The sequence below is a fragment of the Fukomys damarensis genome, unplaced genomic scaffold (assembly GCF_012274545.1).
Source record: "Fukomys damarensis isolate Sample0158 unplaced genomic scaffold, DMR_v1.0_HiC HiC_scaffold_15, whole genome shotgun sequence".
NCBI classification, from domain to species: Eukaryota; Metazoa; Chordata; class Mammalia; order Rodentia; family Bathyergidae; genus Fukomys; species Fukomys damarensis.
In genome coordinates, this window is record NW_022900927.1 from 36,431,063 (window position 1) to 36,447,295 (window position 16,233).

At 39.5% G+C, this 16,233-nt stretch overlaps 1 protein-coding gene across 1 annotated transcript in view; it reads left to right on the forward strand.

The window, feature by feature from the left end:
• The first annotated feature begins 212 nt into the window (after positions 1 to 212).
• Tph2 (tryptophan hydroxylase 2) overlaps positions 213 to 16,233 on the forward strand; it is a 97,371-nt gene continuing 81,350 nt past the window's right edge. The window contains exons 1-5 of the mRNA XM_010617503.2: positions 213 to 414; positions 2,650 to 2,802; positions 5,275 to 5,458; positions 5,567 to 5,667; positions 11,027 to 11,094. Of these exons, the coding sequence (XP_010615805.1) occupies positions 310 to 414; positions 2,650 to 2,802; positions 5,275 to 5,458; positions 5,567 to 5,667; positions 11,027 to 11,094 (611 nt within the window). The 5' untranslated portion in view covers positions 213 to 309. The remainder of the gene's footprint in view (positions 415 to 2,649; positions 2,803 to 5,274; positions 5,459 to 5,566; positions 5,668 to 11,026; positions 11,095 to 16,233) is intronic.

The window sequence follows — 16,233 nt, forward strand, 5'->3', positions numbered from 1 at the left end:
TCGCCCTATGAAACAAACAAATTGTGTCTTGAGCACAGATAACCCCAGGCTTCAGATCTGTAATCTGACTGTGGCCATCAGCAACCAGAAATGAGTTTCTTTCTAATCAGCTTTCCATCAGGCCCCAGTCACTCATATAAAGGAGTCTGGGAGGGGAAGATTTGAATTGCTCTTGAACACCAGGGTTCTGGACAGCACCCTGGGCACGCTGCAGAAGCGCACCTCTTCCTCTCACCTTTTCTGCCAGCGCTGCTACTGCCCCTCTAGTACCCCTGCTGCTGCTGAGAGAGAAAAATTACATCCGGACCCATGCAGCCGGCAATGATGATGTTTTCCAGTAAATACTGGGCAAGAAGAGGGTTTTCCTTGGATTCAGCAGTGCCTGAAGAGCATCAGCTACTTGGCAGCTTAACAGTGAGTACTGAGTATCTGGGAGTCTCTAGAGTGTTTTCTAGGGTAGCGAACGTCTGCTCCTCACCATATGGACACCTGGTGTGGAGTAAGCACACCTCACCTCCTTCCTTCATTGTCTTACCTCCCTGCTGCATTTCTGTCCATCTTTTTCCATAAAGTAAAGCAGGTGTTGGGATCATTGTGTGCTTAACTTTCTGTTCACAAAATAGGAAAGTTTCTAAACATTAAGAATGAGAGTTTGTATGAAACAATGTCCTATATCCAAAATTCATTGAACTTTGAAAGGCTATTTATTATGAGAAGGAATTCGAAGAAGGAATTAAATCATTTACTGTGGTTTTCCTAAGACCATAATGTCTCCCACACCTCGTTCAAGTCTTCAATGACCAGTCTTTAAGCACAGAACTAATATTTTGTATTCTTGACTACAGATTTTGTAATAAAGCAAGGATCAAGCTCCTTTCAAAAGTTTTCCTGTGCCTTGTTATTCCATCTAAAAAAATTTAATTGATGGAGAAATGAAAGCAATATTTTACTTGTTTTCATATATAAAGGAGTTTTAGTATTTAAAATATTAATCAGAGGAAAAAGAATTTTAGGTTCTGATTTGAAGTAATAATCATAAGATTTTTAAAAAACAATACTTTTATTTCATAGCTATGAAGTAGAAATGTATTCAGGTTCCTAGTCATTAAAAAATATTAAATGGCACTTCACTGCTGAACTATCAGTTTATCAACAAATTTCAATTCATTTTGTTATAGAAAAGTCTATTTTAATATTGTAGCTCCAAATATGTGCCAGAGGGTTGCATATTATCCTACTAAAAATGTTAGAAAGTAAGCATGGCAACTTGTGTAGAACTATTTAAGTTAATTTGCAAAAATCAGGCCAAAAATATAAATAGATTTTATAATATTTAAAAATGAGTCTCTGGATAAGATATTATATTGAGGAGTTTGGAAGTCATAATGAACTGCTAGAAGGAAAACAAAGAAATCTCAGAGTTATGGTTAATGTAAGTCCTTTACATATAAAAAATGGCACTTAAATGAAGTTTGTGTGTTATGTGGTGAAGAGGAAGCAGATGTTGAGAGTACTAAGACATTTGAGCTTTTAATGACTAAACATACTGTCAAATGTCAGTGTCTGCTTCTCTCCCAAGTCATAAACAATAAAATCGTTCTATTATATATAAATCTAGAAAGAAAGGCAATACTAATGTGTAAACGTAAAGCCAGTAGAGAAATCAGAGGAAGATAATGGCAAATCGCTATTCACTGGGTTCCACATGAAAAGTCTGTTTCTCTGTTTTATGAGGATATAACAGATTGATGTGATTACATCAGTGTTTTCCAGAGGGATAGTTCTGTTTGCTCAACTCTATTATTTGCGTATAAAGAATGTAAAATAAGTCATCATAGTTTTGCATTGTGCATCAATGAACATTTTCTCATTTTAAAACATTTTGTATTTCTAACAATGTGATCTGAGTTGCTAGAATCAATTGTTATGACTCTGATTCTGTTGTTTGCTGCTAAGGATTAGCTAGCTAGCTTGCTTGTTCCTTCTTTTCTTCTTCCTTCTCCCTCCTCTTATTTGTGGCTGAATATAATAGTCACTTTTCGATCTGATGCAGATCGCCTGTGGGCCAGATCTCTTCCATGTGCCGTAGAGTCACACTGACATTCATGTGACAATGTGGATTTAATTGCAGAAAGCAAGGCTATCCATTTCAGCCTCATGTCCTTACACATTCAACGTGAAATAGGTATCTTCTATTTGAGATTTAACTGAAGCTAAATTTACCACTCTTAAAAATATATGTTGGATTTTATTTTTGCTATGGTTAGTAATAAATGTACTTTATATATAACTGATTCATTTAGGCCAGAAGATCAAACTTCATGCTGTAAAATCCACGAAAAAAGGCAGGAATTATTCATACATGATTTTTCATGCTTAAGGATGATTTGAATTTTGTTGCCATTGAACTGAAGCAAATATAATTTCTCTTTAATTTTAGCCACTGGATTCTATTTTAGAGCACTGAAAATAGGGTACTGGAGTGGAGTAAGCTAACATTTAGAATGAAGTTATGAGTATCATGGCAAATTCACCTTGAATTTTTGTGATTGGTAGGGCTTCCAGGTTATGAATAAAATATATGGAGAAAAATCTAATTATGGAAAACTCTGGAATACTAATAATTTTTGTGTTTTTGATTTCTTGAAGCTAAATAAAGCTAGTTCTAGCAAAAATGATGACAAGAAAGGCAACAAAGGAAGCAGCAAAAGTGAAACCTCCGCTGAGAGTGGCAAGACGGCTGTCATATTTTCCTTGAAAAATGAAGTTGGTGGATTGGTAAAAGCACTGAGGCTCTTTCAGGTGAATGTAAAATATCAGCACATAACTTTAAAAGTGACTGTGCACCTCATTATAAACCTATCATCTGTTCTGAAACATTACTGAGCCATTTCCTGGATAATGTGGTGAAAGATTCAAAGGAACCAAATTTCATGAGACTTTACAAAACAAGTTTGTCTGCCAAACAATGAAATAAGCAGATCTGCATGAACTGTGATTTATTAATGCAGAGCTAGCCTATTAGGAACTCAGTAGACTGTTGCCAGGTGAGAAAGTTCATAATTCAAAAACGTGAGCACTACAGTTGAAAATGCAAACACAAAAGAAGCCAAAGAGGGTATCTGTAAATAGGAAGAAGCTGAAGTTTGATTTGGTTTGTTAAAATTTGAATCGTGCACATGTAATGAGAGTTTATCGCATAAAGTGAGATGCACCTGATATTCTGCTAAGACTAATTGCTTCATGATCTTAATGCATCTTTTTAAAAGATGAGATTCTCCGTATACATAAATTGTAAGGCTAGCTCTCCCTGTACCTCATAGAAATTTAGTAGCATCTTCTCAGGCTCAAATCTGTGGTTTGAGCCTTCAAGAAAGAGCCAGGGAGGGGACGAGGCTAGAAAAGGCCAGGAAAGCTATTGCTCATAGACCCCCCCACCTTCTACAGACGCACCCTACCTTACTGAATGCATTTTGTTTGGGGCATGGCTGTTTGTTAGGGTGGAAAGATAAGGAGCCTATCTCTTCCTGGTGCCTGGAGCTGCTATGCTGTGGAAAAAGGCAGAATTACTATCCAGGGATTCAGACCTGTATTCTCTTGGTTTGGTTAATTATTAGCAGCTTCTAAGGTTCAGTTTCTTCATTTGTAAAACAGCAATAATTCCTACCTCACTGGGTTGTGGGATGAAATAATATGAACAAAAGTCCTTTGTGAAGCATGCGGAAATGAGGCATTATTATGATGCCTCTATGATGATCATAGAAGGGAAATTAGCCTTATTTGGCAAGTATTACCATTTGACCTTGAAGAAAAGATCAAGTACCATAAACAATGGTAATGGAAATCTGGAGTAGTATTTTACACATAATTATGTCATCTACGGCTGTGTCCACATTGAGCCCAAAGGCAAGCCAATTCAATTAGACAGCTGGGTGCAGTGGGAAAATCCCTGGAGTTAACAGCTCTAAGTTTTCACTCTGCCCACAGCTAATGTAAGCTAAGCCACTTCAACCAATGGATATTAAAAGTCCAAAGTGATACAATGTATATGAAATTACTTGAACCTTGAACTTGATATTAATGTTACTTTTATTATCAGCCAATTTGGAAAATATAGCATTATTGTAAAGGCTAATAAAAGCAGACAGAACATTTAGCTTCTTGGTTACAAGACTTGTTTCTTTATCAGGAGAGGATGCTGTTTGTTTTGAGCCTATTAATGCACTGAAAAGTACTTATCCTGCTCCTATGTTGAAAATTCTGAGATCATCCAGGATTGTGTTGGGACTTGGGCTGATAATCAGAGTGTACCATCTGGAGTGGAGGAGAGGTGTCTGCTTATAGGAGTATAGTGGAGAACTCGGTCTTCGGTTAATTTAAGAGAAAGACAACTGGGGAAATTTAAACTTGATTTTTAGGCATTAAATTACTTTTGTCCCTTGGATAGCTTATTGCAAGGAGATTTTTACCTCTGAAATTCATCATAGGATGATAGTTGTAGTAACACATTCTTGGACAAAGCTAGCCTGGAAATTGCCAAAAGAAAAAATTACTAAGTGGTTAGACTTAGGGGATATTATTATTTTTGACCTTTTGTTTTGCCTTCTGACTGTGCCATAAGTAAGTTACTGGTTTGATTTCCTTTTGCTTTTTTAAATATATATGTATAGAATCTCTCTTGACTGCTTTCCTTAGTTATGATTTAGGTTATGCTCAAATACTCAGGCATTTTCATATCACCTTCCCAATTTCTTCCTGTTTTTTTCTTTTAGTCACTCATTTTTGAAAAGATTGCTTCATTTAAAAACATTAAGCGGAAGTTTTACTTCACTATAAAATTGTGAGTTTGAGTTTTGTTTTTAAAAAACATAAAGTACAAATCTTGGGATGAGATGATAACATAAGGTAGTGGACAGTTACAGTTCTTTTTCCTCCAAAATAGTCATATATCACCAGTGGGATATGGACCATTTTGGGAAATGCTGATGTTTATAATTATGATACATTTTATGGGGTCCTTTTTCTATTTTAAATGCCCTCCACTTTTTCTTTTATGAGATAAGACAACCTGCATAGAGGTAAGTAATACAGATTTCTTATGGAGACAGTAGTTGGAAATACTTGTTAGTCAACCAAAGAATAAGAAAGTCATCATTTTCTCTTTCTCTTTTGTGGGTACGTGACACTGTTGCTTAAGAATCGAGCAAAAAAACCATTTTTTTTTCTTATTGTTACCTGAGTGTGAGTTAAAGATGTCACTTAATGTTTCCACAGGAAAAACATATCAACATGGTTCATATTGAATCCAGGAGATCCCGGCGAAGAAGTTCTGAGGTTGAAATCTTCGTGGACTGTGAGTGCAGTAAAACAGAATTCAGCGAGCTCATTCAGTTGCTGAAATTTCAAACCACCATTGTAACGCTGAATCCACCCGAGAACATTTGGACAGAGGAGGAAGGCAAGGGCAGTTTTTGCTTGTTGAGTGACTTTTGCAATCTGACAAACGTTGTGAAGGGAAAACACAATCTGTAAGCTAATAGTTTTGAACTTGCACTGTTTTTAACAGAGCTAGAGGATGTGCCTTGGTTCCCCCGGAAGATCTCCGAGTTGGACAGATGCTCTCACAGAGTTCTCATGTATGGTACTGAGCTTGATGCTGACCATCCAGTAAGTATCTGGCAATATCCATGTCAGATCCATGCAGCTCTGCCCATAGGCCAAGCAGTGAGCTGTAATGTTCTATTGTTCAGCAGTTTATTATGTATCCTTCATAACCGAGAGCAGACTTAGTGATGATGAAGCTTCCCAGTACACATATGTTGGCTAGAAGCAGGTTAGAAAGATGGCATTTCCACATAACATTTATTTTTTAAAGGGTTGGTTAGAGGAGGAGATTCTGCACCCTGAAGATTATTTCTGTGGAGTTAGACAGACTGAAATATACTTGTATATGACCCTTGGAAAAATGATTAACTGTAATCGATCACACCTTTGGGATACTAGAGAGGACTGACTAGGCATGATGGGGCTCAGCGAGAGAATAGAATTTTTCTTGCCATTTTCCTTGACTGGAGGTAGTTAGGAGTAGAGTAATGTAGTTGACTTCAGTTTCAATGGAAAGGCAGAAGGTTTTAAAATACGGCTGTGATGGAAGATGTATCTCTCCCCACCTCTACCCTGAATCTATCTACCACCATCCTCTCCTCTCCTCCAATAAAAATGACCATCTTTAAAGAAATATGATACTTGTATAAGCATTTCCCTTTGTTTTCCATCTCCCCTCTTTATATAAATTTTTATTTAACACAAGAGACCTGGAACTTCTTTTTGATCAGAATGAAGTACAGTTAATAGCCTGGGAGAGGTAAGCAATGCACCCATTTGTTATAAGCAGTGTCTTCCTCCCTTAGTGCCCCTTGTCTGAAAATGGATAAAAGAGGGAAATCCAAGCAGATAGGAAGGCTTTGTGTGATGAGGGTAATAGGTTATAAAGAGTCACACTATTAACGTCAGGGAATCTGGTAGTGTGACCATACTCTTATGCAGTGGCTTTTAAAGTATGAGTGCAGATCTTGCAGCATCAGCCTCACCTAGACACTCGCACTAAGCAGTCTACACTTAGGTTTGGTAACCATTCTTTTTTTGGGGGATTGAACTCAGTACCTTGTGCTTGCAGTGCAGGCACGGTGCCATTGAGCTAAATCCCTGGCCCTCGAGAACCATTCTTTTAAGGGAAACTATGAGAACTTCAACATTAGAGAAATTTTCAGCCACTAGTAATTTTGCATGATATAGCAATTCAAATCAGTTGGAATATGTCATTCAAATAAATGACCAAACAGACTTAATTCAGTTGCATTATTATTATTATTTTTGTTTTATTTATTTATTTTTTTAAAAGGCCCTTTGTTTGTTTGTTTGTTTTTGATACCAGGGATTGAACTCCAGATCTTGCGCTTGTGAGGCAGGCAGTGGCACCACTGAGCTAAATCCCAAGATCTTCGGTCACATTATTTTTAAAAAGCTGAATTCATACATGAACCAGTGTGTTCTATTTGCCAGGGTAGCATATGACTTCAGAGTATTTCACAGTAATTAGCATGTAAGTCTCCTGAACATCAGAAAAACATTCATAAATGGCCTTGATAATCATCCTTTTGTTATCTTCTACTCCCAACTCCAGAGGAGTTAGATTTAACACAGAGGTCTGATTTAAGAGATTATCATGACTAGGGCTGCAGAGACACCAGCTTTTAACTTGCAGAATGACCTTGGGCTAGTCCCTCTACCTGTGTACCTCATTCTTTATGTAAAAAGTGGAAATAAAATTCTTATTGACCTTGAAGGGGTGTTTCAAAAGCCTAGTTAATAAAACAACTGGAAGGCATTTTGGCAAGAGTAAATGCTTATTTCCAGTATTGAAAATGCTGTATTAAATCATCCAGATCAGGGTCTGGACAGTAAAGGGTCTTTCAGTAACCTATTTCCAAATGATCCCTTTAGTCTTGATTGAAAATTACTCAACCTGGAGAAAGAAGATCAGCCATTTGACTGGGAAAACCACAGAAACCACTGACCTTGCTATGAAAAAATTTGTTCCAACACCAAGAGTAAATGTTCCTGTGCTTAATTTTATTCCATTATTCCTAATTACACCCACTTTATGATACCTTCTTATTTTCTGTGCAGCCACTTGAAATAATTGCAAGTACTTAGCAACCCATACCTCTCTTGTCATTTTAAACTACATTTCTTTTATAAGCATGCCAAATGCTCATTATACAAAATCTGATATCAATAAGTTGGTGTTTTTATAAATTCTAATTTGATGAAGAAAAGTGTTGTCTAAGCACTTTTTATGACAAAGAATAATCACAGTTCTGAGATGAACTCAGGGGCCCTTGCATTAAGGTATTAAGAAAGGGCTTGGTATATAAGTCCTGTTGTTAGGATTCCTTAGAAAGCATTCAGTATCTAGGTCAGTGCCTCTGAAAGTTTAATGGAAAATAAGTCACTGGGAGACCACCTAAAAATGTAAATAGGTTTTAGGATTCTGTATTTCTACTGAGCTAGTGCGGGCTCATCCCTGGAGGGGATGGGGACCAGCCAGAGTGAGACTGAGTCTTTCAAAGTGTGATAAAGGTCTGTTCCTAAAGTACTTGTTAAGACTATAACATCTTGAGGCTTGTGTGAAGCGTACTGAGTCAGAACTTTCAGAGACAGACCCGGGAATCTTCCTGTGAAAGGTCTGGTAGGAGATTCTGATGAGCTCTAAGTGTGAGAACTAATGTCCTAGCTCAGTGAGTCCCAGCTTTAGTTTCCCATTCACATCGTCTGTGGGGTGTTAACAAAACAAAACAAAACACTGATGCCAGTGCCTCATCCCAGGAAGCTGAAACTAGAATCTCTGGGAATATGGCCATGTTTGGAGTCCCCCAGATGAGTCTAGCATCCCACCAGGATTGAGCTATTTGGGATGTCTACTTCAGTGTCAGCATAAATTGGGCCAGGTACTTTAGGCTTTAGCTGGGTCTCCAATTACCTTTGATTTAAACTGAGGGAGACAGGGTGAATTTGTACAGCAGGTACTCTCAGGGTGTAGGGTTGCCAGATTGTATGAATAAATATATAGGATGCTCAGTTAAATTGGAAAAATTTGTTGTTTATCTGAAATTGAAATTTAACTGGGCATTCTGTATGTTGTCTGGTAATCCTACCTCTGGCTTCCATTCAGAATGAATGGCCAAATTATGTGGTGTCTGTAATCGCTAGTGCAGCCAGCATCTCTTACTTTGCCAGTCTGTGGTTCAATCCAGGAAGCTCTGGATTGCCCACAACATTTTTTGTAATCACTGCCACTCCAGGCTAATGAGGCATGATGAGTAAATCTCTCTCTTGTGTCCCTGGAAAAGGTGCAGGTGTTTGCTGAGGAGAAACAGTTGAGATTCTTCTGGAAGGCCAGCAGATTACGATGCTGTTACCATGGTGTCCGGTCTGGCAGGAATCAAGGAACAGATGCTGTGTTTTCACAGGATTCTTTCTCCTTTGTCATGGCCTATTTTATTTTTGAATAACAAAGGTGCTTGGGGTTCTTCAGTTTTCCTACCCCTAGGTAACCTGGTTTTACTAGTCAGTGTTGAAATTTACTTTCTCCCTGACTATATCTACCTTCTACAGCAGGACTGTTGTTTAGGCTACAGACGCTAAATGTGGTAGCTATGGTCACAAAATTTTGACTGTAGACATTTTAGAGCTTCACAAGCCTGTCTATGAACCCCAGTTAAAAAACTCCAAATCCACAGCACAAGACAGAAGGTGCTAGTTTTGGGTAGAAGAGACTTCATTTCTTCTGGGTGTTATGGTGATCTCAAGGCATTTATTGTGTTGTAACTCTTTTGTTAGTCTGTTTTGTGTGTGTGTGTGTGTGGTATCAGGGTTCAAACTCAGGAACTTGTGCTTGCCAGGCAGGTGAGGCACTGCTGAGCTAAATCCCCAGCCCCTCTTGTTATTCTGAAAGGAAGGTCAGTCTTCATTTCTGTGTAGCAGACAGCCCTGAGAAGTTCCTGGGTTTGGAGACCCCTTTTCTTTCAACAAGACAAGAGAATAGGGGTATTTTCTAGTGTATTTAGGGTTCTTCTTTGGGGGTCCTCTTCATCAGTCCACCTTGCAGAAATGTCTGTGTTGCCCCAGAGGTAGTATGGACCTTTGTGGGCCTTGTCCTTGCTCTTTTACCCTCAAATACCATGGTCCCTGTGGCTTATCGTCTTGCCTGGCCACTGCTTTCTTCACCCTTGGGGTTGTGGGGTTGTAGAGATAAGAAGTTAAGTGGAAACCATTTCTTCTGAGCATCCAGCAGCTACCGCAGCAGAAAGAACAACCCGAGAAAGAATTGATTGAAAGTAAGGGGAGGGGAGGAAAGGAAAATGGGAAGTCTGTTGGCTAGAGGACGAATTGTTGCATAAACTAGGAAGTCCTCTCAGAAGGTTTCCACTCAACTGAAGAATGACAGACACAGGGCTGGAGATTTAGCTCAGTGGTTCTGCCGCCTGCCTTGCAAACACAAGGACCTCAATTCAATCCCTGGTACCAAAAAAAAAAAAAAAGAAAAGAATGACAGACACGGTGTTTAACTTTCCAAGTAAATGATGCTAGATAAAAATCTTAGCTGAACTGGCCGAGATGTGTTAGAATGGTCGTAACTCAGAATGAGATGGACTGATGTGCTGCCCTATGTATGCATGGATCCCTTATTGATTTTGCATTGTGTAAAACCTCTTTAATTCATACTAATTTGAGGATCTGATGATTATTCTAACAGAGGTTTTAGTAAATGTTATATTAATTATTTACACAGAGCAATTAGAATTAAATGAATTTACTGAACAACCATGTTGAGAGACTTTTTTTTTTTTTTTTTTGGTTATCAGGGATTGAACTTAGGTCCTTGCACTTGTGAGGCAGGTGCTGGAACCACTGAGCTAAAACCCTGGTCCAAGACTTGTTTTAATAAATAGGACAAGAGCCGGGCGTGGTGGCGCTCGCCTGTAATCCCAGCACTCGGGAGGCTGAGGCAGGAGGATCACTGTGGGTTCGAGACCAGCCTGGGCTACATAGTGAATTCCAGTTCAATCTCAACTACATAGTGAGACCCTGTCTCAAAAAACCAAAGGGGGGAAAAATGACTTGTGATTAGGATCAATTACATGAGAATGGTACTTGGAAACCAAAAGATATTGTTCAAAGTTTCAATTTGTTTAACTAAGTCATTCTGCTTACTTAGTGGAAAGGTAAACTTTTGCTTGAATTCCCACACATCCCAAATTAGTAGAGCTCAAATTGAGTGAGGTTTTACTGTTAGCACAATTTGCTTTTGCCTATGACATCAAGACAGTCATCTGAGGATAAGATTTACATTTGAATTGAACACTAAATAAATACCACAGTGATTTCCTTTTAGGCCTTCTGCAGCTAATTTTTTGGCACTTTGTTAAATAACTTAATCTTTTTGTTTGTTTGTTTGTTTAAGGGATTTAAGGACGATGTCTATCGACAGAGAAGAAAGTATTTTGTGGATGTGGCCATGAGTTATAAATAGTAAGTACCGGTATAATTTTTTCTTATCACTGGCTAGTTAGAAAATAACACATGCTGTGTTAAACAGACCTGTCTTCTCTTCACTTAAACTTTTGCAGAAGGCAGACGTGTACCATTTTAAACACTCACCAACTCATAGGTTTAAATGCCAGCACTGATATTTGACATCTGGGTATAATTGTAAACTAATGAGACCTGTGGGCCACATGCCAACTGCTACATTTACACCATTGTGTTCACGGCTCCATTAAGGCATGAAGTCATTCCTGTACACTTGGCAAGCCTCGGAAACTGTGCTTTAATTTTGCTTTTGACTGACTTTCAGTAACCCCTTTCAGTGTCCGGTTTTTGCAGTGAGAGTGGAGGATTCCCAAGGAATGGAGGAAGAAGTCATTTAAGCAGACACACTGGAAAAGAAATGTGTTTGCTTCACATGGGGGAATTTCCTGTAAATTAATGGGGCAGTGGACAGTTTCGCGTTCAGTTCAAGGTCACAGTTGAGATGAAAGTGGAGCCTCACTTTTTGGAGTGAGGACTGTCCATAGTGCATGATAATAAGGAGCAATGATAGAATGGCTATGTTTGGCAACAGTGTAGTGTGTTGACTTCTGGACAAATGGAGTGGATGTTAGGTTCCTGTTTATTCCACTTTCTGTCATACTAGGGAGATAATCTCTTTACCCCTTCTGGTTTGTGATCAGCTGCAGGAAGCTGTCCTCAAAACAAAGAATAAATCCTTGCCCGATAGAGATAGAGGAAAGATTCCTTTCTTCTATAGTTGTGGCTAGTTGAGAAGTTTGACTTCAAGGCAGTTGTTATTGGTGAGAATTTAGAACATCATGTGTGTTATTACAGAGGATATCAATATTGGCTTTTGCGGCGGGGCTAGAGGCAGCCATGTGCTTATTCCTACCTTCCCTTGATAACCGGGTTGTCGTCCCTACTTCCCAAGCCTCAGGCATCCTTCATCCTTTCTCCACCATACTTATAAAAACCATTTTCATGAAAACCAGGTCTCCTTGGCACAGGCTTTCCCCATGTGTCTACTCTGTTTCCAACCATGTCTTCCCTCTCTGCTATGCCTTTCTACCCTGCACAATGTCAGTGTGCACAGAGCTCACCCTGGCCAACCAATCTCATGTCCCCCTCAGAACCATTGTTCACTAGTTCCTTTCCTGAGAATTTCTTAGTCAAATTGCCAAGAGAAGACCCCAATGGGCTGGGCTCTCTTTTCATGTCAGACCTAGATAAGTGGCTGTGAGCCTTAAGATTGGCTGCCACTGGTTCACAAGTTTTCCTGTGGAGTCAGGTCATGCCTGCTCTTGAGTCATGGCTCTTAGAAGGGGTGTGGGCAGGGCAATCCTTTGGGGAAAAGCCAGTCACGGACATGATAAAGGCTCGTGCCAGGCAGAGCCTTCTCCCTTAGGTAAAATAGATAAAATGTATTTTATAGTAGATTATATTTATATCTGTATCTATTTATCTCTTGGTACCTTGGTTTATGAACTTAATTTGCTTTACAATTTTGGGGAAGATGGGCCACATTTGTAATTTGTCTGGGGAAGTTGGCCACATTTGGCACCCGATACGGAGTTTGAGAGCAGAAGCAAAATTTTGTTGAATGCTTTTGTTTGAGAACTGAATTATTTGCAAACAGAAGCATCTATGAACCAAAGTATTACTATGTGTGTATGTGTGTATATATATATATATATTTTTTTTTTTTGTTTGTTTGTTTGTTTGTTTTTTGCCGTAGGATTTTGTTGGCATAATGACTAAAGGACTGGCTTGGCTGTTACTTGTTTCTTCTCAATAAAGTCTAGAAACTGGACAAAGACGAGTTGATATAGTGATAATACATATGTAGTAGTGTGATTGAAAAATATGATGGATAATGAAACTAAAAGACACATGGCCTATAATCACTCTCAAAATACTTCTACTCATGTTGAACACACTTCTTCCATTGCTCTTGCCATTTTCTGAAACAGTTCTGTGGGACTTGTTTCTTGAGTGTCTCTAGTTGCAATGTTGTAGCTGTCTCAGTGTCCTGAGATGATTCCAAACATTTACCTTTCATAGTCATTTTTGCTTTGGGAGGTGCTAGAAATTGCACTGTGCCAGAACCAGTGAAAAAGGTGGATGAAGACATTTGCTTTTAATGAAATGTATGAATATGGAGAGGAAAGAGCAGCATGTCCTCAAAACAATGGAAGGTGAGGTTGTCAGAGTGTTAGCAACTATTTGCCACTGCCATCTTTCCATAGTTAAGGAGTGAAATTATGCTTTGGTTTCTAAGGGGAAATAGTTCAAATTGGAGGTTGGAACAGGGAAAGATTGCATAGAGAAGGGCTATGTAGAACTGAGGCCTCCCAGGATCTGTCCCAGTTTGGAAGTTTGGGGAATGCTCAGGTCCAAAGTGGATGGCAGTTGTTCAGGAGACTGAGAGAAGTGCATCAACTGTCCTAGGGCTTACAAAATCCTCTCTGTTTTCTCAATAGCAGTGGAGGCCAAATTATACGTGAGAGCTTTTTGGTAGATACACAAACAAAAGATTTTTAACTACAAGGGTTTGGTATCCAGGCATAGTATAGAGCCTTCTCATTGAACAGTGCTGAGCCCAGACTGACTAAGCAGATTAACAAAGTGCTAAAAGAACTGGGGCGCTATAGTAAGACACTTTGGGTTCAAGTGCTAGCTGTGCTGCTTCCTGGCTGAAATATCAACTTCACTGTGCCTCAGCTTCTTTATCTGTGAAGTATGTCAATGGTAGGACCTGTCTCACAGGGTTGCCATGAAGATTTAGAAAGAGAATACATGTGCTGTATGTAGTACCATGACTGTCAGTTACAGTTGTGTCTCCCTAACACCTTTTCCATAGCTTGCCCCGTTTCCAGTTGATCTGTTCTCTTTTCTCTTCCTCTTTCTCCTCCTTTTCTGCTTCCTCTTCTTTCTCTACTTCTCTTCCCCCTCTCCCTTCCTCTGCCCCTTCTTGCTTCTCCTCCATCTTTGTCTTCTTTGCTTTCTCCAGTCCTAGGAATTGAATCACAGACAGCTGAGCTACATCTTAGCGCCGTTTTATTTTGAGACAGTTTCTCACTAACTTGTCTAGCCTGGATTTGAGCTTGTTATCCTTCTGTCTCAGCCTCTGAGCAGTTGGTGTTACATGCATCCATCACAGTACCTGGCTAATTTTCTTTTTTAAGCTGTGTTAAGACTATTGTTTGTGCTGCCATCTTAACAGTAAGGTAGCTCAAACATGCTTTTTGAAGAAACCCTTGTAAAGAAAGTATTTGGTTTCTCATTGAGAAATTGTTGTGTAACCTCTATTCTTTTCATTTTGAGCAACATCCCTCTTCATGGAAAAAAATTAATAAACAGCCATATTCTCACTTTTTGTGCATATAAGGAAAGCTGACAAAATACTGGTAACAAATTGCCAGTAACCTGGGCTGTTCCCTGAGGAAGGTGATTTCCAAGCGTAGTTGAACCAGGAAAATAAAAACACAGGACTTTTGAAAGCCGATTCTTTTGCAAAGGATCTTTCCTTGACAGTCCTCCTGCTGTCCTGGCTGAGGTTCCTCTGTGATCAGTTTGAGGATGGATAAGGAATAGGCGTGTGTGTGTGTGTGTGTGTGTGTGTGTGTGTGTGTGTGCGTGTGCATGTGCGTGCCCTTGCCAGCTCACTTTCTAGCTCCTGCACCTGTTATGATAGTGGGGGACAGGCACAGATGCTAGCAGATTCCAAACGGGCCTTGGCCAGTGCCTCCAGTTTACCATGCAGCAGTAAGATCTCTTTTTAGTTTACAGAAAGTAGAGACACACTTTCTAATTGAAATAGATATTTTCTAGTGTTGATGATTCTGAGTGCACATAGTAGAAACGTGTCAATACCATGACTACTTAAAACAAGCTAATTTAAGTTTACTTTGACTGGATTTTCTAAACCAAAGTTTGGAGGCACTGGGCTACGGAGCAGATTATTTTAGGTTGGGGTAATGGTTAGGACCATCCTGGGGCCTGAGAGAATGGGGAAATGTTGGTCGAGTGGTATAATGTTTCAGTTAGAAGCAATAGGTGATCAGTGTTTGAGGCAATGAATATATTAGCTCCATGTGATCATTCTGCCTTTTAGCATGTATCATAGCATCCCTTTCTATGCCATAAATATATACAATAATCATTTATCAATATGTAATAAAAACAAATGAATATTAGGGGTCATTCTGACATGCGTAGAACAGTTCAATTTGTTGTTGATAATTAGTTAAGGCTTTCCTGACACTGAGAAGTCATAAATATATGGCCAGAAACAGGAAAAAACAGAGTATGGATGTTTTGAGGTTGTAGCAGGGATTGGCAGGATGTACTTTGAGGTGTCTAAATGTAAAGAGAAGGAAGAAAAATGAAAAGCAGAATACTATGTGTTGGAACCACAGTCAAGAAGCCTTCTGGAGGATTCGTGTTGAATACTGTATTTTTCTATGATAGTCTTGAAAGGATAAAACAGGGGGAAAGAGTCAACACAAGCAGAGAAAAATGAAAAAATTCCACTCTATGATGAAAAAACAGCAGGCTCCGGGCCTGTGTTACCGTGAACCCAAAGAAGCCACGGAGCAGGAAAGCGTCAGCACGCTGAGCGCAGTCAATAGCCGCCACTCAGGCGAGGGGCTGATTGACAGCGCCGCAGAGAACTTGATTGATTACCATGAGGCTGCGGCCTCCTGCCGACCGCAACGGGACGGCCTAATTGCCTCACCGATAATGACAGAGGACACGTTCATTACTGCAAGCATTATTCTTCGTGAAAGACCTGAGAATGAACACGTTTGGATGGAGGGCACTCTTTTTAAAATCATCTCCAAGAGAACGTCTAACATGCAGATCAAACCCGTCCTCCCTCACTCAAATAAAGGAAATCCTAATATAAACGGGGAGGGGGTACCCCATGACTAGACGATGTGATGTGCTGTAGACTTGCAGTTCAGAGGAAAATGGAAGTGCACGGAGGGGCAGATGGCATGTGGAGGCAGAGAAAATTATATCTGTGATGTTGTAGTTGTTAGGTTTGTTTGCCCCTGTCCAGGTTCCTGTCATTGGTGCCTTCATATTTGGACCTCAGTTGCGTTTCTGTGGATT